Consider the following 22,177-nt stretch of genomic DNA (forward strand, 5'->3'; position numbering starts at 1 on the left):
AGAGGTTCTCCTCACTAAAGCCGCGTACACACGGGCGGATTGTATGGCCTACTTAGTCCGTCATACAATCCGACGGACAGTCCGTCATACTTTCGAATGAACGGACTTGACCACACACGGATGCACAAACAGTCCGTTGAAAGCTTGCGCGATGACATGTACAGCACGTACGACGGGACTAGAAATAGGAAGTCCAATACACAGCAATGCAACCTTCCGCCGTGTAAATCCTTTCTGAGCATGCGCCATTCTTAGTCCGTCGAACTAGCCTACTCACGAGCGGATTGTCCGCTGAAACCAAAGTATGACGGACAGTATTACGGAAATTCCGAAATACTTAGTACGCCAGACTGCACGCTGAAAAAGTCCGCTGAAGCCCACACACGAGCGGACTGTCCGCTGAAATGTGTTTCGGCGGACTAAGTAGGCCATACAATCCGCCCGTGTGTACGCGGCTTTACTATTCCCCACACTCTGTGTACTAACAATGGTTTAAAGAATAAGCTCACCATTAAAAAAAAAAAAAATTTTTTTGCAGGTAAAAAATATGCATTTATTATTTTCTTCTGGGAGCTTGCAGAGCATTGCACCCATAACCGGTAGATCGCAGGTGCAATGTTAGGCTCCTGCAGACTCTAAGTACAGCTGTCGGTCCATATCTCCCATATGGGCTGACAATTACTGAAGTCCAGGAAGTATAATGAACTAGAAAAGCACTCAGCGCCCTTGCAGTTCATTAAGAAATTCAAGCCACCATGGCAGACGGGACTTGTAGTTCATAAAAGATAGCTGTGATTGAATGTTGCGGCTGTGTGAGCAGATTCCCGCACAGCTATACTGTTTTTAGATTGTGACAGTGGGTGCAGGGAGAACCCTCACCCGCTGTCACAACGGGGATCGGGTGTGGGGCTGCTGCTTTAGTACCATGTTACACCCAGGTGTAATGTGTAATATGTTACTAAAGGTGAACTTATCCTGTAGTCATTGGCGAAGTGAGGAAAAATCTGCAACAGAGATAGAGACAGAAGTACAAAGCTGACATGGAATATAGACTTGTGATATTTAACCACTCAAGGGCAGCCCTATAGCAGTTTTTTTTTTGCTACAGGGCGGGCATCGGCTTGCTCCTGCTGTGATCACACACAGCAGAAGCCCATTGGCGGGTAGCACAAACTCGGTGTGTGCGCCAGGACCCGCCGATCCTCCAGAGGAAAGACCGGTCTGCCTATGAAAACAAGGCAGATCACCATTCTGTCAGTATGGAAGGCGTGGATCCTGTGTTCCTGCAGAGCAGAAACATGGATCCATGCATTCCCCTAGTAAAAGCACCTTGAACAGTACAAAAACACACTAGCTAGGCACACAGTTGATGATTTTATTACAAATTATGTGAGCAGACTGCAGTTCCTCCTTAAGGCATCACCAAAGCATTTAAAGTAATTGTGTATTTGCAATGTTGCCTTTTAAGCAGCATTAAAAGACCTGCTCCCTGCTGAATGGAATGGCCCCATGGCAGTGTCCAGCAACTACCTGTGTCATTTTTTAAATCAAAAACTTGCCAATTGGCCTTTAAAAGGGCCAAAAATAATTGCAAGATTTAGCTCCTATTGACTTCAGTGGGGTTTGAGCGCTATGTGTTTGGGAATTTGTGGATTTGCCACCGGGTTCCACAAATGTCCAGCGAACCAAACATTACCCGGTTCGCTCATCCCTAGTATTGACCAGGCGTGCTGCCACCGCAGTGCATATCAAGGACATGGGTATGCTGTCTGGCAGGGATGACTAGATCACAAATCATATCGGGTAGAATTAAAAGAGTTCACATAGTGTGATTTCTCCTTTCACTGTATGTTTGTATCCATATTGTTAAATCAAAATTATTTGCAGAATTGTAAAAAAAGATTATAAGTAGATTTATTTAGATTATTTTCTCTTTTTCAAACTCTTCAGGGCTGGAGTAACAGGACTGTACTATGAGTATATGGATGTAAAAAGCTGCCAAGATGTTATACATCTTTACCACTTGCTGTGGTCAGTCACTATACTGAACATAGTGGGTTTATTCCTGGGTATTATAACAGCTGCAGTACTTGGAGGATTCAAAGACATGGTATGTAGATAACTTTTTTTTCTTTGCACTACTAATTTCGAAATCACCAAGTGCCAAAATCCCGCAAATTAATTCAAAGTTTTACAAAAGTACTGTTTGATGGAACTGATGTTTTTACCTAATGTTATCCCAATCCTGCCCTTCCTGATAGCCCTTTAACCATGTTTTAACACTGGAAGGTTTGGCGGATTTCCCGATTACTAGTTGGCTGTCACAGTGGTCACATGAGCGCCTGTCCCGCTGGTTAATAGAGACCGGAAGCACGCTCTCAGCCCAATCTTGGCTGCCATGGAAGCATTTGAGTAGCGTGTGGCCTTTTGAGGCCCACCCTCCCTGCCTGCACACATATAGCATGCGTAACATGATTGGCAAGAGGTTAAATGACTTGGTCTATAAAATAATAACTACCAACAAAGTGCCCACTACACAAAAAGAAGGTTCATACTTATCTCTCCCATTGTCAGTGCTGCCAAGCTGCACTGTATTGCAAAGAAACCACTGCTGAAGACTCTTTAGCATTCAGAAACATACTAGTATTATCAGATGCCTGGCTCCCCCACTGCACTCAGTGATTTGATCCGCCAGCCCCTTTACTACTACTACTACATTCTGTAATGATGTATGGACTGTTATGACGAACCACAGATCACAGTAAGGAATCAGGAATCAGACATTCTGTGGTCTGCAATACTGCACAGACTGGGGGCACAGGCGAGGTACAGGAAGTATGAACTCACTGTGTTGTAAATTAGTATTCTACCAACAAGGTGATTTTAGCTACTTTACCTCTTTTGACGTACTATGTCCAAAGGGTGAAGGGTTAGACTGACAACCTGATGGCTGCAATAGTAAAAACAGAAAAGTGAAAAAAGTGAAAGCAATCTGGCAGCTATATAGCGGCGGATCACTTTCACAGTGCGGGTAGCACACCTACTGGGACCACATCGGGGGCTTCCAATATGGTGGTCGGGAGAAGACCAAAAAACATCTGTTCTTTGATCTCCTCTGCTCAAAATGAAACCGGACGTGACAATGATTTTTTTTTACTTCCAGTTTCGAAGCCAACATCCTCTGGTTGAATCAGCTAGAGAAGCATCTAACAGAGCAGATTTCTGGGGCAGGGAAAACATTGGGGTCTATTAGACCCCTAATGGATCTATCAAGAGTACCTGTTATCTGCCCAATGCTATAACACTGGGGGTTTGTTAACCCCTTGAGATAGCAATAAAGTTAAATAAAAAAGAAATAAATAAGTAAAAAAGATTTTAATTGGATTAAAAAAAAAAATTATTACGTAACACCCACTGCCCCACTGCCCTGCATGCATTTAAACATGAGTGCAGGTTGCGCACATATATGTGAACAACAATCACACCACAAATGTGAGCTGACAGTTAACTCTAAACTGGTGAGCTGTAAAGGCTTTTAAACTATTAATTTAAAAATTGTTTTTCCTATGGAGGTTTTTGGGTATCTTTGCTTGTCTTGTTATCATGGACGCACATAATTTTAAGACGTGCCATGTTTGGTATCTATTTATTCTATGCAACCCCATCTTTGATATTTTACCAAAAAAATGGTATTATATTGTGTGCACTAAAATTAATTTTGGCTTATTTTTTCCCTGAATAAATGGGGTTTGATAAACAGTTGCGCAAATATTTTGCAAGATAAAAAATTGCAACTACTATAATTTTTTTCTACAAGGCCTTTGCTTTCAGAAAACATATAATGTTCTGGGGATTTTAAATAATGAACAAAAATGCAGATTCTTACATGTGAGCAAAAAAATGAAAAAAATTCTCTAGTGCCAAATTGGTTTAAAGGGACTACCACCAAAGCACTTAGGTAGAAGGTAAGGGCAATAAACATGTATTTCCTATCTGTACTAAACATTCTTTATGCAGTCCAGTTTGTCATTGCGAAGTAGATGTTTATTTTAGGTGCTTTATAATAGTGTATATGTTTCATATAATTCTCAAAAAATAAGTTGGCATTCTCCTCTATTGAAAGACTGATGACTAATAAATTGGATCCACAATTCTCATCACTGAACCACATGTAGGGATCATTGATTTAAATTATACATTAGAAATTGTGACTTTGTTGTAAGTAGAAAATTTTATATGCTCATAGTTACTTGGATGGTGTAACAAAATGTCCCACACTCCGCTTGAGTGATTTCGTCATATACTGCTTCCTTCCAGTCTGAATATAGATATCAGATCTTCCAACCGCTTAAACCACAAACTAGGCAGTACTTGTACCTCTTGAAACACAGAGGTAACACTCGGAAAATCCCCCTCCCCTTTGCATTCAGGGCGGGGTAGACTGTCCAATCAGCAGGGAGAGCTGTTAGAGGAATCCCCCCCCCCACCCCCAGCAGATACACATGCACATTCCATAATACCCAAGGCAGACAGACACAATGGAATACAGCCAAACCCCAAACGACCCAGCAAAGTGCCCCCAACAGTATGAGACAATATATATATATATATATATATATATATATATATATATATATATATATATATATATATATATATATATATATATATATATATATACACACATATACATACATACATACATACAACATTCCAGTGTGATTGTACAGCGAGTCTGATTAGTACAGATCAGATTGAGGTTCTCGGTCACCCTGTGCCCCTAATAGACACAGGGTAACTTAGACATAGGAGGTGCATGGATAGCTGAAGCAAGGGTTTCCCAACCTCGCCAAGGAATTCGTGGTTCCATGGGCCCCCCGCCTAAAGTGACTCCTGTCACGGATGGTCAATCCTGCTGGATCATTTTTTTTAACACAAATTAGACAATTTAGGAGATATTGTGTTTGAAGATATTGAAGTGTTTTTTTTAATGACCTGGTATAAGAAATAATATAAACTTCTCTCTTGTTATAGAATCCTACTATTCCTGCCATTAGTTGTATTGTTGAGACCCCACGTCCTACTGTGCAATACAACACAAGACCACCAGTGCCGTCTTACAACACTTATTATCACAGCACTCCACACCTGCCACCTTATACTGCCTATGACTTACAGGTATGTTCAGACAACTATATGCAACACAAGTATCCAACTTAAATGAAAAAATGGACATTAAAATATTACTTTACAGTCCTTTGGCCATATAAAAATAGACATACTGTATATTTTTTAATAGGAGGCAGCAGGGGAATAAGCTCAGAAAAAGTTTAATGGGGTGGGGGAGGCGCCAGTGCTATACGGTGATTGATAGATTGGAGGTATAGAAAAATATAAATATAAAGTAAAAATTAGAGGAGAATTGAAAAAAAAAATGCATCTAATGAAGTTATTTATGAATGTCTTTACAGTAGAACTATTCATGAATCCTATACAGGGAACATGTTTCATATAAGATTTATCTATTTACGGGCTCAATCACTGCTCCTCTATACTAAGCAGAGAGGGGGCTAGATATACAGTGCCTTGAAAAAGTATTCACACCCCTTTAACTTTTTCCACATTTTGTCATGTTAAAATAAAATAAAAAAGTATTTTATTGGGATTTTATGTGATAGACCAACACAAAGTAGCACATCATTTTGAAGTGGAAGGAAAATGATAAATGGTTTTCAAAATTTTTAATAAATAAATGGAAAGTTTTTCAAGGCCCTGTATTAGTGGAGTTGTAGGTTTGTAAATTTAACATGTTTGAAAAAGAATATAACCTTACAAGCTCTGTTTTTATTAATGCATAAATATAAATGTACCGTATTTATCGACGTATAACACGCACCCCAAGATTAGGAGGGAAATTTAAGGCCTTGCCCCTCATTGCAGAATGATCAGTGTCCATCTGCAGCCTTGCCCAACAGTGTCCATCTGCAGCCTTGCCCAAAATCGCGGCATGATCGGTTTTAAACTGTTATTGACTGCAGTTCCTCTTTAAAGTGGTCTAGTTTCTGTATTAGTTGGGTTTTCCCCTAAGGTCAGACAATTGTTTGCTGTTGCCAGAGAGTGTTCTCCAGGAAATAGGGCAGGAAGAAATAACTGAGTTATAAATTGTTATAAGAGACAGAGCCGGATGTGCTGTCTACTCAGCTCCTCTCGGCTTGTCTCGCAGTCCCGCCCCTTGGTCCGACTCCTATGATGGGCACAACACCGGTCCAATGGTGGGATGTAAATGCTAGGAGGTGGGACTGGGAGTGACTGCGAGTGGAGCCTAGCCTAGCCGAGTACACAGTACACTCGGCTCTGTCTATTTCGGCGGCGCTCGTTTCCGCCTTCCCCTCCGAGGCAGCAGTTCGGCGCATAACACGCACCCACGATTTTTAAGGGTAAAAAAGTGTGTGTTATATGCCAATAAATACAGTATTTTTAATGCAAGCCGCTTAATACTTTAATTTGACATCTTGTCAGCCTTTTGCGGTCCCTTTAATACACAGCTCACAGTGGGAGAGGAGTAAGCTGTACAGGGAGCCAATGTATGTTCTGACAAGGAACATGCTGGTAGGGGGAGAAAGCAGGATGACGATTAAATGTTCTCATCTCTTTGGTGTTTCTCTTTGACTGTCCAGTCACAGGCTGGTGGTAGGCCATGACAGCCTGTTCTCAGGGTAATTGAGTTGAATGAAATTAGCTGTCATTCAGCTTGGAAGACTGAGGACATCTAGTGGTGGAAAATAAGTACTGGAGGAGATCGCTCAGGATTAAAGGTGAGTATTGCAGAAAAATAGTTTTTTTTTAAAATTTGTTTTACTGGAATATTAAAGTCGTTGTAAACCTCAGAGAGGTGAGTCTATTCCAAATTCTTTCTAATATTGGTCCTGAAGTGGGGCGAATTCCTGTGATTCGACCTTAAAGCAGTTGCATAATGCATCATAATTCCATATGATTTACTTTTGGTTTCATGAGTTGAGTGTTTTGTTTCCGTTTTGATATATTTAAGTTTACAGATGTTCTCCTACAGAAATAGTGTTGCAAAAATCAAACGCACCAGACTGTTACGTGGTCTGAATTTGCTGCCAGGCCTCCAATCAGTAATTTTGTTTTATACAAAGTTGATTTTGTCTGATAGAACATATATTTAAAATAGTAAGAAAATCTCCACCATTTATTTGTAAAGGGATTTGGGCTATTGTTTTGATGTTTATACGTTTTTACACTAAGGCAGGGGTGCCCAATCTTTTGACGAGCGAGGGCCACTTAAGCGACTTAGTAACCAGTCGCGGGCCACAATGAGCAGATGACAGTTCTGCGTCCACTCTGCATATGCAAAGCGGACACAGACACAGCCCACTCTACTCTATGGGCCCTCTCATCTGATCAAATGGAAGGGGAGGGATACACTTTCCATTTTTTTAGCAGATCGGTTTGGAAGGAGGCAGGTGTAAACGGACACAAGTTTATTTACATCTGCCCCTCCATAGAAGTGAATGGAGGGTCTGATTGGGTCAAACCGATCATGTTAAAGGGGCCTAAGGCTACTTTTACACTGATGGTCTACGGTCTACCCGCACCTGTGGTTTTCTTGCAGGTTAGCTGTACTTTGCCATGGAATTCTGTCATGTCCTGCAGGTGTGGTGCACTTTCTGAAAGTGCACCAAACCCACAGGTAAAACCAGTATGGCTCAGTGAAGGTAAGCCACAGGTACACTGCACTATATCTGCGGATCAGTTTAAAAGCAGCCCAGTAACCACTGCATAACAGATATGTCCATATATACACTGTGATTTTAGTAATAATCTGCTCTGCAGCTGCTTGCTTCCTCTACCGCCAGCTTCATTTACAACACTGATGCTCTGGCATGGTGGGTAGACAACCTGTAATCTGGGCTTGCCATCCCAGAGCAGGAGGTTGCGGGCCACATCAAATGGCTCTGCGGGCCACATGTGGCCCCCGGGCCACTGGTTGGGCACCCCTGCACTAAGGGCTTACATTTTTTTTTATTATAGGCATGCAATATTTGTTTTACAAAAAACAGTAATGCAAAATAAGGCAAACTGTCTGTTTTTGAAACCTCAGAGAAAGCCATTTGATGAGCCCATGTTGAAGCCTAAAGTGCCACCTGCTTGTTTAAAAGGAGATTACGATATATTGTGATATTCCATATTTAAAGGAAAATTATAGGCAAAAGCTTTTTTTTTCCCATATTGGATAGAGTAAGGGAGGGTTATAACCCCTGCTGATTTATTTTTTGCTATCTGTGCCCCATTGGAGGGATTTACCTTCACTTCCTGTCCCACATCGAAAACAGGAAGTGAGAGGAAATCTCTGCAAATTAAGGGAATCCCTTGGTATCAATCTGTACGTAGCCCTCTCTTTTCACCAGAAGCTGGTCATTTGACTGGCTTATGATGAACGGTCCTGCTGGGGGGGGAGGGGGTGTTGTCCCTGCTGTCAAAATACAATAGCATAGCAGGGAGACCCCTGCATCCACATTGCTTGCGTGGATGCAGAAATCTGTGAGGGGTTTTTTTCTCATTCAAATGAAAAAAGCTCAGTGTGCATACCTAGCTATATAGACTAGCAGATTCAGAAGGACTAGTCACTAGAATAATAGACTGAAGTTGAAGTCCAGCCAACAGTTTGTAAGCAGTTACAGAAAACTGTTTTTTACTTTATGGATAAAAGTTTCACATAAATGAATAAACGCTAACCATTGTAAGCACTCCTGTTTAGTGGTAAATGGTTTGTCTCTTTAAAGTGGAAGTAAACCCATCGATTTAAACAGTTAAAAAAAAAAGGAATGCCGGGAATGCTAACTGCACATTGGCTGTGCTCTCAGCCAAACTATCAAACCATCCAATGGCTGGTGTCATAACTGATCACATGTGCAGCACCATAGCAGTTGAAGATTAAACAGAGGCAAAGATGGCAGCTTCCTTGGCTGAAAACGATAGGGGAGTTTACTTCCACTTTAACTCAAGGGTGGGCAAATTGTAGCCCTCCAGCTGTTGTGGAACTACATGAGACATTGCAAGACTGACAGCTACAAGCAAGGCTTCCAGTGGCAGTTGCATGATGGCACTTGTAGTACCACAACAACTGGAAGGCCACAGTTTCTCCTCTAAGGCAGGCCATGGATTATGCAATTTTCTATTCTGCATCTACGGGTTACAGGAAAAAAAAATAGCTTCCCCCATGAACACTGACCGTGGAGCTGTTGTGTTCTCCCAGCACAGAAGCAGGGAGCCATCCTTGTCAGGAGAACAACATGATTATTGCTAGTGGCTATAGCCATTGGCAATAATCACATACTGGTTGTAACCAAGTCAATTGATGGATTGATTTGGGTACAATCAGACTGCCCATAGATGGATCAAATCTCAGTGGGTTCCTGCTGAACCAACCGAGATTCAAACCATCTGTGGCTGGCTTAACTGCTAGAACTAGCCTGGGTGAGGAAGGCACTGGATCCCTGGACAGGTAAGTGTCTTGTTATTAAAAGTTAGTGGCTACCTGATTTATTAGCTGCTGACTTTTAATTTTTTTTTCCCCAGAGTGCAGAAAAATAAGACTTACTTGGTGATTCACCATGTGAATATAAAGGAAAAAAAGCCTAAAAAAAGTAATACATTTGATAAATTGCAACCCACCACATCTAAAAATTAGTGAATTGCAATTTAATAAATTTTTGTTTTTGGGTTTAGGAACATTAAAAATGCTCTGCTTTCTGCAGGTGCCAATACATTGTTAACAGATGCAGTACCATGCAATTTGGTGCAGTGCATTTTTCAAAAGTAGTGCATGCACTACTTTTTGTGTGGCCGGGTGCGATTTGCAGCCTATTTAAATGAATAGGCTGCCAAATCACACTGCAGGGGAACACGCAGGAATCACGCTTAAGCCCCATACACACTATCAGATTTTCTGCTGATTTTTTTCCTTCAGATTTACTAAAACCATATAATATGAGGTCAAAGCTTAGGAGTTTTAATATGTATGCAATCAGGCCAGGGCCAGATTAAGAGGATCATGTGCTTGGTGATGAGGATTTTGGTGGGCCTTTTAGGGGGCACCCTTCTGTGTTTCAAAGAGCCTGTGTTGGCATGAGCCCAAACTCTAAAGGGCACATGCAAACAAGGGAAGCCTGGCATTTGATTTGCCAGGTTGCCGTAAAGGGCCGTGCATTGGCGTGCACTCTGAGCTGAAAGAGTGCAGCCGAACAGGGCTAACACTATGGAAGCCCCAGATTTCTGCAAGAGCCCTGCATTGGCGTGCACCAGGCTTCCGTTGGGACTGCTCATGCGGTGCCTATTATCAATCTCACCACCCTGCCCAGATGGTGCATGCATAATGCAGGGCCTGTCAGGGGAGAACTCTGTTGGCCCATTGCTTTTCATGAGCAGTGTGTTCTTTTTGGGTGGCTGGGCCTATATTAAGGTAGGGGCCTGGAGCTGCAGCTCCAATAGCCCCTATGTTAATCCAGCCCTGAATCAGGCAGGCCCTTGCACTACATGGTTTTGGTAAATCTGAAGACAAAAATCAGCAGAAAATCTGATCATGTGTATGGGTTTTTATTGCATTTCATTTAGTTTCTGTTAAATTAATAAAATAAAAAAAAGTTAAATCCCATGCTCCCAATAGCCTAAATTCTCACTCTCACATGTAGTTGTGCCTTTAGTATACACCCATCAGTCACCGTATTCTGTATAGTAGTCTTAAGTAGGTTTTTTTTTCTCTCTCTTTTTATTAAAATCTCAGAGAATAAAAACTTACATGTGGAGTCCTTCAACTCTGAAAACTCTTGTTTGTTCTACAGCATTCCAATGTATTTCCAGCTTCTACACCTTCTGGCTTGTCAGATGATCCTAATTCAACATCGCAATCCGGTCCCAGCTTCATGTGGCCATCCAATGCTCCACCACGCTATTCCCCACCTTATTTTCCACCAGATGAAAAGCCTCCACCTTACACCCCTTGATCCTCACAAAGTACAAGGGCCTGGTCTCCTTGTCGCAGAAATTTTAGGCCGAATGCCTGCCAAATAATATGAACTTTTATACCTTCGTGGTATGCATTTAGGATACCTGTGTGGACTGAATGACAGATGTTGTGAATAATACATGTATATATGTGTGCAATACACCTAAGGTACAACAATGACTATTTTCACTTCTGCCAAAATCAAAATGCACATGAACAGCTTTATATGGATGTACTGAAATGGGAAAGATCATTGGATGGTGCATTTATTTCGTTGTTGCACTAGTGCTTCCTTTGTAGTGTGTGTACCTTATGTTATTCTGTGTAGTATTTCATGTTTCTTTGTTCTCCACTGGTTGGAAGCCCAATGCATGGGAAACCATGCTGGTTCCAGTTGTCTGTGGCTCATGCTTCTCCCTTTCAATAAAAGCACCAGCAATGCAAAAGACAAAGTGGAGAAATTGGGGGACATCCAAGCTTTAGTGTTCAATATTAATTGAGGAATCCTCTGAATGTCATTTTTTTTTTTTTTCAACAAATTGTTAAAACATGTAAAAAAATGTTAAACATGAAAGACACTGTTTACATCAAAATCCAGGGAAACTAACACTATATTCAGGACTGAATTACTGGGAGTGTCTCATTTTATCATGCAACATTGGTGCCTCTCAACTGTATCATGAGTTAATAAAGAGATCACTATGCTATTTAAAAATAAAGTCTTAGGTGCAGAAGCACTTTGATCGCAACTTCTTGCTGAACCTGTTTTTTCCCGGTTAACAGTAATTGGGAGCCATGATCAACTGTGTGCATAGGGAAAGGGATGTGGTCATAACAAAATCCAGCCATTTTGTAGGTTAAAAAATGGCAAAGAAACCAGTTAGTTGCATTGGACAGTCTATGGAATAAATAAACTCACATTTCTCTGCCAGAATTCTGTACTTTTGTAGCACTGCAACTGATTATTGAGTTTGTATGTACTTGCTTTACTTGTGGAAGAAAATGCTCCAAAGGCTCCAGACCTGTCGAAGACACCCGCCCTATGCAATCTTGCAGGCGCTGGCTCTGCTCAAATTAGGAAGGAAGGAAAAATCCTGGACGGCCGCACACTGCTGAAGGCATCTTTATTGAAAGATTAAAATCCAAAAACAGTCATAGCTGAAGCATAAAAAACAGGGAAAAACAGCCAGATTTGCTAATTCTTGTGCATACAAAATAGCATTGCATGCGCCACAGTACAAGACTATAACTGCCATTGTACAACACCAATATCAAAAAAGTTGGGATGCTGCATAAAATCGACATAAAAACAGAATGCAATGATTCTCATAAAACACATATTTTATTCACAATAGAAAATATAAAACATATAAGATGTTTCATGTTTAACGACCTCCCGCCTGCTGTATAGTAAAATGACGGTGGGTGGGACCCCCTCTTGTTCTAGGGCAAAGTCATTTGACATTGCCCCAGTGTTACCACTCTGCCGAGTACATAGATAACAAACAAGACATGCTTTAAAATTGCGCAGCAGCGACAAACTACATATATTTTTAAAAGCCTTTACAGGTTACCACTTTAGATTTACAGAGGAGGTCTACTGCTAAAATTACTGCCTGTGGGCTGCAAAAAGAGATTGATCGGTGGGTATGCCCACCATTGGAGCACCACCATGCATCCACCCACTTCTAATGATGGCCATACATGCACCGTATTTCTTTTAACCGTGGTGGTGAAATCACCTCCTACAGTGCTGGAGTCGCTGATTTACAGTGGTGGGAAAAAGTGTTTGCCCCCTTCCTCATTTCCTGTTCCTTTGCATGTTTGTCACACTTAAGTGTTTCGGAACATCAAACCAATTTAAACAATAGTCAAGGACAACACAAGTAAACACAAAATGCAATTTGTAAATGAAGGTGTTTATTATTAAAGGTGAAAAAAATCCAAACCATCATGGCCCTGTGTGAAAAAGTGATTGCCCCCCTTGTTAAAACATACTATAACTGTGGTTGTCCACACCTGAGTTCAATTTCTCTAGCCACACCCAGGCCTGATTATTGCCACACCTGTTCACAATCAAGGCATCACTTAAATAGGAGCTGCTTGACACAGTAAGGTCCACCAGAAGATCCTTAAAAGCTACACATCATGCCGAGACCCAAAGAAATTCAGGAACAATTGAGAAAGAAAGTAATTGAGATCTATCAGTCTGGAAAGGGTTATAAAGCCATTTCCAAAGCTTTGGGAATCCAGCGAACCACAGTGAGAGCCATTATCCACAAATGGCGAAGACATGGAACAGTGGTGAACCTTCCCAGGAGTGGCCGGCCGCCCAAAATTACCCCAAGAGTGCAGCGACGACTCATCCAAGAGGTCACAAAAGACCCCACAACAACGTCCAAGGAACTGCAGGCCTCACTTGCCTCAGTTAAGGTCAGCGTTCATGCCTCCACCATCAGGAAAAGACTGGGCAAAAATGGCCTGCATGGCAGAGTTCCAAGGAGAAAACCACTGCTGAGCAAAAAGAACATCAAAGCTCGTCTCAATTTCTCCACAACACATCTTGATGATCCCCAAGACTTTTGGGTCAACATTCTGTGGACCGATGAGACAAAAGTGGAACTCTTTGGAAGGTGTGTGTCCAAGTATATCTGGCGTAGAAGGAACACTGCATTTCATAAAAAGAACATTATACCAACAGTAAAATATGGTGGTGGTAGTGTGATGGTCTGGGGCTGTTTTGCTGCTTCAGGACCTGGAAGACTTGCCGTGATAAAAGGAACTATGAATTCTGTTGTCTACCAAGAGATCCTGAAGGAGAATGTCCGACCATCTGTTCGTGTACTCAAGCTGAAACGAACTTGGGTTCTGCAGCAGGACAATGATCCTAAACACACCAGCAAGTCCACCACCGAATGGCTGAAGAAAAACAAAATGAAGACTTTGGAGTGGCCTAGCCAAAGTCCTGACCTGAATCCTATTGAGATGTTGTGGTATGACCTTAAAAAGGCCGTTCATGCTCGAAAACCCTCTAATGTAACTGAATTAGGACAATTCTGCAAAGATGAGTGGGCCAAAATTCCTCCAGGACGCTGTAAAAGCCTCATTGCACGTTATCGCAAACACTTGGTTGCAGTTGTTGCTGCTAAGGGTGGCCCAACCAGTTATTAGGTTTAGGGGGCAATCACTTTTTCACACAGGGCCATGATGGTTTTGATTTTTTTTCACCTTTAATAATAAACACCTTCATTTACAAATTGCATTTTGTGTTTACTTGTGTTGTCCTTGACTATTGTTTAAATTGGTTTGATGTTCCGAAACACTTAAGTGTGACAAACATGCAAAGGAACAGGAAATGAGGAAGGGGGCAAACACTTTTTCACACCACTGTAGGTATTGTGAGAGCAAACGCTGTTGCTGTTAAGATAAGTAAATCAGTGCTGCAGCTGGATGGCGTACCTGAAGAGCAAACAATGGTAACAATAAAACACAGTAAAGTATAAAAGAAAAACATAGTAACAATAAAACAGTAAAAAAAAATACAGTAAAACAGAGCAGAAAAATAGAGAGAGAACAGAGAGAGAATAAAATGTCAACTATTTTTAGCTTTTTTATTTTATTTATTTTTTACACTTTTAGTTGTAACTGTAACTGTTCCAGGTTTGGGTCTCTCAAAATGGGATGGCATCTTTTGAGACCCCGTGAAAGCGTGCCATAGACTGTGCAGTGCTATACCCTACACTAATACTCCACTAGTGTGTGGTAGCGTTCGAAACAAACAAGTGACTAAAAAAATGTCACGCTTGTGTAATAATTGTCCACGTACAAGTGGTACCCCTTTCCGAATAAGGGTGACACCAAGTCCCACACAATCTTACCAGCACTCCCTATGTAGTTTGGGAAATTTCCATGGCTCCATGTGACTATCTTTTCCCTGGTAAACCATCAAACTATATGTATAGCCTGTTGCCCTGTCACAGAGCTTATACATCTTGACCCCATATCTGGCACGCTTGTTGGGAAGATACTGTTTGAATGGCAAGTGGCCAGAAAACTTAATCAGGGACTCATCAACACCGACAACTTGATCGGGAGTAAACAAGACTGCAAACTGTTGGTTGGAGTGGTTTACGAGGGGCCGAATTTAGAGCTGATCGTATCCAGGGTCACCCCAAGGATGACAGAGTTCATTGTCATTAAAATGCACGAACCACAAGATCTGCTTGTATCGTGTCCTGGGTCAGTGGACCAATATGACCGCAACTCACTTTTTTTTAGTTATGCCCATGAGGAGGGATAGGCCAAGGAAGGTCTTAAATTCGGAAACCGTAATAGGTCTCCAATATCTGGCAAGGATCAACTGGGGATTAGTGGTGATGAATTGACCAGCATACAAATTGCTTTGGTCCACAATAGATCTAGAGATCTTCCATAAAAAACTGAATAAATATCAAGTGACGTAAAATCAACTACCTGAATTCTGGGTTGTCCAGTGAATGGGGGAAGTACGGGTGCTGCAGAAGTGGTCGGCTCCCAATTTGGATTGGCAAAAACAGCAGGAAGGGCACTATGGGCTCGACGGACCTGTGTTTGTCTTCTTAGTGGCTGTGGGACACTACATGTGCTAGCCACCGCACCAGCTTAAACTGCACTTATGGGACTCACCACGTCACCAAGTGTTACTGCAGTGTAGTGAACTCACAGGCAAAAAGAGCACCTGATTGTCAGTGACTGCTTCACTTGCTACCAAAAAAAACTGTTCGCAGGGATCAAGCGAATGCTGCAGTTATGTGTTTTGTAAGTGACAGTAATCGATTGATACTGCACGTGGGTGGGCTGGGCGGATGGGCCAAACACAGGTGCTAGCAGGTATCTGTGCTGATCCCGCTGATGCTGCTTTTTTGGGAACCCTAAACTATTAGGGATGCTAATATAGTTCTGATCAGATCAAATATATTGATCTGTAAAGATACTATACTACTAAGGGAGCTGTATGGTGCATGTTTGGGTATTAGCTCTACTTGCACTAATTTGACGCTGCCTGGGGCTGACGCTTACCCTGATTGAAGCTAAAACTGATGTCACCCGCTGGGTGATCAGGGGTTTAAACCTTTATTGGGTAATATACAGCGGGCACCCTGATGCTATAAAAAAAGCGATCAAAATATAGATCTATACACCACTAGTGACACTGGTGACAGGGGGTGAAAGGGTTAACTGGGGGGCGATCAAGGGGTTAAACCATTATTAGGGGGGTACCTTAGACCTACCACTAACTGCCCTAATGCTGATTAGTGTCACAAGTGACACCAGTACAGTGATCAGTGAAAAATCTGAAAACTGCACTTGGTGACACTGTGACTGGGAGTGAAGGGGTTAACTGGGGGGCGATCCAGGGGTGACAAGTGTGCCTACATGTACTGGTGTTAGTGTAGTCTTGGTGCAACTTACAGTTAGATGTCCTCTCTCCTCTCCTTGGAACCAAAAAGAGTTCAACGAGGGGAGATGACATCACTTCCCCTACCTGCGTTTACACTTACATGCAGGGGAAGCATTTCATTTGCCAGAACCGATTAGCAGGTCCAGGCCAGAAATCATTGCCCTGGACCTGAAGATTGATCGGTTCTGGAACAAAGACGACAGTCGCAGGCACTCCCCCTACGGGTATGGGATTTCACACAGCGGTGTCAATGTGCCGCAGTATAAAGAGTCGGTCAGGGACCGGTTAATGTCAAAATGTCCAAATTGGGCACAATTAGCCATTTTCCCTCCCCGGTGTCATGTAACTCATTAGTGTTACAAGGTCTCAGGTATGAGTGGAGAGCAGGTGTGTTAAATTTAGTGTTATTGCTCTTACTCTTTTATACTGGTCACTGGAAGTTCAACATGGCACCTCATGGCAAAGAACGCTTTAGAGATCTGAAAAAAAGAATTGTTACTCTACATAAAGTCGGCCTAGGCTATAAGAAGATTGCCAAGACCCTGAAACTGAGCTGACGCACAGTGGCCAAGACCATACAGCGGTTTAACAGGACAGGTTCCATTGAGAACAGGCCTCGCCGTGGTCATCCAAAGTAGTTGAGTGCACATGCTCGGTGTCATATCCAGAGGTTGTCTTTGGGAAATAGACGTATGAGTGCTGCGCCAGCATTGCTGCAGAGGTTGGTCAGCCTGTCAGTGCTCAGACCATACGCCACACACTGCAATAAATTGGCTGTCATCCCAGAAGGAAGAATCTTCTAAAGATCATGCACAAGAAAGCCCATAAATCAGGGGTCTCAAACTGGCGGCCCTCCAGCTGTTGCGAAACTACAAGTCCCATCATGCCTCTGCCTGTGGGAGTCACACTTGTAACTGTCAGCCTTGCAATGCCTCATGGGACTTGTAGTTTCTCAACAGCTGGAGGGCCACCAGTTTGAGACCCCTGCCGTAAATAGTTTTCTGAAGACAGGCAAACCAAGGAACATGGATTACTGGAACCTGGGGAGACCAAGGTAAACTTATTTGGTTCAGACGGAGTCAAGCGCGTGTGACAGCAACCAGGTGAGGAGTACAAAGACAAGTGTGTCTTGGCTACACTCAAGCGTGGTGGTGGCAGTGTCATGGTCTGGGGCTGCATGAGTGCTGCCGGCACTGGGGAGCTACAGTTCATTGAGGGAAGTATTCCAACATGATAACACCAAACACACCTCCAAGATGACCACTGCCTTGCTAAGGAAGCTGAGGGTAAAGGTAATGGACTGGCCAAGCTTATCTCCAGGCCTAAACCCTATTGAGCATCTGTGGGTCATCCTCAAACGGAAGGTAGAGGAGCGCAGGGTCTCCAATATCCACCAGCTCTGTGATGTTGTCATAGAGGAGTGGAAGAGGTCTCCAGTGGCAACCTGTGAAGCTCTGGTGTACTCCATGCCCAAGAGAGTTGAGGCAGTTCTGTAAAATAATGGTGGCCACACAAAATATTAACACTTTGGGCCCAATTTGGAAATTTTCGCTTCAAGGTGTAGCCAGCGGTTTAGACATTAATCACTGTGTGTTGAGTTCTTTTGAGGGGACAGCAAATTTACACTGTTATACAAGCTGTACACTCACTACTTTACATTGTAGAAAAGTGTTATTTCTTCAGTGTTGTCACATGAAAGGATATAATAAAATATTTACAAAAATGTGAGGGGTGTACTCTTTTGTGAGATACTGTATATAGTGCACATTCACATCAGTCCCCGTCCTGAAGGAAAGCTAAAGGTTTCTAACTCCCATTCATGCATACACATAATAGGGCCAAATTAAACAGCAGCCAATTAACCTACCAACATGTCCTTGGAGTGTGGGAGGAAACCCATGCAGGCACACGGAGAACATGCAAACTGCAGGTAGGTAATGCCGTGATTGGAATTAGAACCAATGACCCCTGTGCAGTCCTGATTTATGCACCTCATATCAACATACAGATCTCACCTCATATGCAGTAAAGTGCAATATTTTAAACCACTATTAAAAGATTGGGATTTCAACCAAGTACCCTAGTGTTACCAGGCAGAAGAACTAAACACTTAGCCACTCGGCTGCCCATAGTCATCCATTTCCTAGCTTGTACAACTCTGTTATTAGATCATTATATGTAACTGTATCAAATAATTTGCTAAAATCAGGCTATGTCTACAGCACTACCTTTCCAAAACATTAGGTATCTAGTCAAAAATTCAATCAGATTAGTCAGATATGATCTGCCCTCAGTAAAGCTATGCTGCTTTAGGTCTAGTAAGGTTTAGGTGATCAATAATTATTTTTTCCTGACAGACTCCATGGCAGCCTACGTATGGGTTAATCCCACCCCTCATACCTCATAGGACCCCTCTCCCATAAAGATTTGTTCCGAGCCAAAGGCTGTTTCCCTTTTTTGTCCTCCTCCTAGGACCAAAGGTGAAGTCTTACCTTTTGAAGATATCTGCGATTCAGGCCTGGCGGTTTGCACGCGATGTTACAGATTCAGGCGTTATCTCTGGAGTCCAGCAATCCCCAGCTATTAGTGGGGTGGACGTGGGCGAATGTTCTGGAACTTAGGGCAGCACTCTACAGGCCTTTCACCACTTAACGGCGGGAGCTTCAGTTCTCCTAAGACTGGAGAACACAACAGCAGTCTCATACATCAAGAGGCAGGGAGGGACTTGCAGTCTCTCCCTGCTGAAGGGAGTAGAGCCTATCATGACCTTGACCCAAGTGAACTTGGCCAACCTAACAGCTACTATCTATCTCCCCGGAGATCAGAGCGTTCAGGCAGACTTTCTTTGGAGGGTTTCTCTAGAAAAATAAATAATGGGCCCTCCACACCAAAGACTCACCCTGGAGGTAGACCTATGAGCCTTCCCATGCAACTTCAAGCTGGAGAGGTACTACTCGAGGTGTTGTTGTCCCTAGGCCTTTTGGATAGGTGCCCTGATGGATCACTGGAGATTTCACAGGGCCTATGCCTTTCCTCCGGTTCCTGTCTAGACTCAGGATAGAAGAAGCAGAGATAGTAGCAATATAGTTCCGTACTGACTGAACAGGCCATGGTTTCCCGTTGATGCATCTAAGCTTCCGGGACCCAGTTCCTCTGCCCTCCAGGCTGGATCTCCTATCTCAAAGGGCAACTCTACATCCATGCCCAGCCCTTCTGCACCTAATGTCTTGGTTCTTGAGAGGGGGAGGCTGGAGGCCCTAGGTTTTCCAAGCAGGGCCATCTCCACATTGATGAATGCCAGAAGAGCAGGTATCAACAAGGTCTACCAAAGAATTTAGTAAAAATATACAGATTACATTTCCACCACTGCAGGTTCTTGCAGTAATCTTAAAATACAGGATATCATTGGCTTCCTACAATCAGGCCTAGATATTTGCTTATCAGTCAACTCCCTGCGGGTTCAAGCCTCTGCAATTTCTGCCTTCACAGGCGTATGCTGGGCTAGACACTCTCTTACTCGGCAGTTCTTCAGAGGAGTAATAAGGCTCAGACTTCAAAGAAAACCAAGATTTCCCAAGTGGGATCTCACGCTAGTCCTGTTAGTGGCCCTGGAGGATAGGGTTGATGACCACTGCTCTAGATGTTGGAGAAGCTCTGAGACAGTCTCTAGAAGCCACAGCTCCTTTTCGACAGGCTGATCATTATTTTTCATGGAAAAAACAAGGGCTTGCGTGCCTCTTCCAGATCTATTGCAACGTGGATTGTTCAGGCCATTCAGTGGGCCTCCAGAGGCGGTGAACGCTCATTCAACCAGAAGTGTTTCTGCTTCATGGGCGGCTTCCCGACACATTGCCCCAGAAGTGATTTGCAAGGCGGCCTCGTGGTCTTCAATTAGCACGTTCATGACGCACTACTGCATAGAACTGGACTCTTTGTCTTCTGTTAAGTTCGGTTTAAATATCCTGTCTGTTGATGGTGCCAATTAAACCTTTTTCTTTTGTCCAGCATTTGCGCACCAGGGTGTGTATGGCTAGTTATTTCCCATATGTAAGCTGTCAGGAAAACTGAAAATTTCCTATCAAATACTTAATGTAGTTTTCCTTTCCTGATGGACTCCATGGCAGCAGACGTTCCCGCCCATTGGCTGGAGTAGGCCAAATTACGTAACATGGCCTCTGGCTCGGAACAAAGATTCATAGGAGAGGGGTCCTATGAGGGTGCGGAAATAACCCATATGTAGGGCTCCATGGAGTCCATCAGGAAAGGAAAAATTACAGTAAAGTATTTGATAGGAAAATAGTGATTCCATTAACAGATGTTAAACTCACTGTTCGGTAATTGCCAGCTTCTACCTTGCTACCCTGCTTGTGGATAGGTACAATATTAGCTATCTGCCAATCATTGCCATAGCTTCTCCAGTTATCTGATGATATGGCTACTCTTAGAAGCATTCCCCTTTTATTTTAGCTTGATTGCTCCTGTTAGAAGACATTGGTCAAAATGATCCATCAATGGTCCAATAACTCAACCACAAAGTTCTCTTAGAACTTAGGGATGGATCCCATCAGGGCCCATTGCTGTACTAAAGTATAACTAAAGGCAAAACTTTTTTTAAATTTTTGGATAGAGTGGAGATGAATTCGAACACCTTTCCGTTTTCATTGCTGTCTGTGCCCTCATTAGGGAGATCCCCCCCTCTCTATCTGACCCGTTTACCATTATCATCAAAAGTGAAAGAAAATCCCAAATTTTGGGTTGACACCAGAACATGTAGGGGAAATCTTCCAATGGGGACACTAGTTCTGGTGTCAACCAGGGATTTCCTCTCACTTACTGTTTTCACTGTGGTACAGGAAGTGATAAAAAAATCTCAATAGGACATACAGTAGATGGCAAAAAAAAAAATGACAGGGGTTAAACCCTTTTTTACTTTATGCTCGCTTTTTTCTCCATTGCACTGTCACCTTACCTCTCACACTGAGTAGGTTCAACTGCCTGCAGCGAGTTTAGCAAAATAGTGGGCGTGGCTCTAAGGTGGTGTGGTTAGCATCTGAAATGAACGAAGTATGGAAGGAGAGGGAGAGACAGCAGGCCCAGATCCTACACAATAAAAATATGTGTATTATAGAAAGTTTAACAATCAGCAGATACAGATACTCCAAACACCTGGTGTTAGCACTTCAATCTTCCCGGCACCATGGTTGTTATGGTGTCAGGATGATTGAAGTGCATCATTTCTATTATTACATTGTAATATAAAATGAACTCATTCAACTTACCATAATGCAGAATCAGTGGGAGCCCTGAACGTGTCACTAGCCAGGTCGCCTGCCACCCAATTCCATCAGGCGCCCCCAGCAGAGTCCGTCCTTACATCAGGTGCCCCCAGCGGAGTCCCTCCGTACATGCAGCCTGTGTCACTTCAACCCCCCCGGTCTCCGCACAGTGGTACTTACCTTGTTGTTGTCTCCTTGCACAGGCAGTGGCGATGGAGTGGCATACTTCCTCTCTCCTGGGCGCAATGAGAGAGAAAACAGGAAGTGACATCAAACTCAGATGTCAATCAAACCACCCGGCCATAGTAATAAATACTACGAGCGACAGGCAGAAGCTACTTGGCGCTTCGGAAAGCGCCGCAAGGCTGGACAAGAGCCCGCAAATGAAGCGCCGCTTCCCATAGTGCACTGTCCGAACAAAGTGCACTTAAG

General features: G+C 42.9%; 1 protein-coding gene across 2 annotated transcripts in view; it reads left to right on the top strand.

Moving 5' to 3' along the window:
• Nucleotides 1-11,778, top strand: part of TMEM255A (transmembrane protein 255A) — a 111,823-nt gene extending 100,045 nt beyond the window's left edge. For both annotated transcript variants that reach the window (XM_077477978.1, XM_077477897.1), the window contains 3 exons: nucleotides 1,951-2,110; nucleotides 5,035-5,178; nucleotides 10,866-11,778. In XM_077477978.1, coding sequence (XP_077334104.1) covers nucleotides 1,951-2,110; nucleotides 5,035-5,178; nucleotides 10,866-11,027 — 466 coding nt within the window. In that variant the 3' untranslated portion in view covers nucleotides 11,028-11,778. The remainder of the gene's footprint in view (nucleotides 1-1,950; nucleotides 2,111-5,034; nucleotides 5,179-10,865) is intronic.
• Nucleotides 11,779-22,177: the final 10,399 nt, after the last annotated feature.

This window comes from Lithobates pipiens, unplaced genomic scaffold, assembly GCF_037356315.1.
Source record: "Lithobates pipiens isolate NorthernLeopardFrog02 unplaced genomic scaffold, aLitPip1_a1.2 Scaffold_1, whole genome shotgun sequence".
Lineage (NCBI taxonomy): Eukaryota > Metazoa > Chordata > Amphibia > Anura > Ranidae > Lithobates > Lithobates pipiens.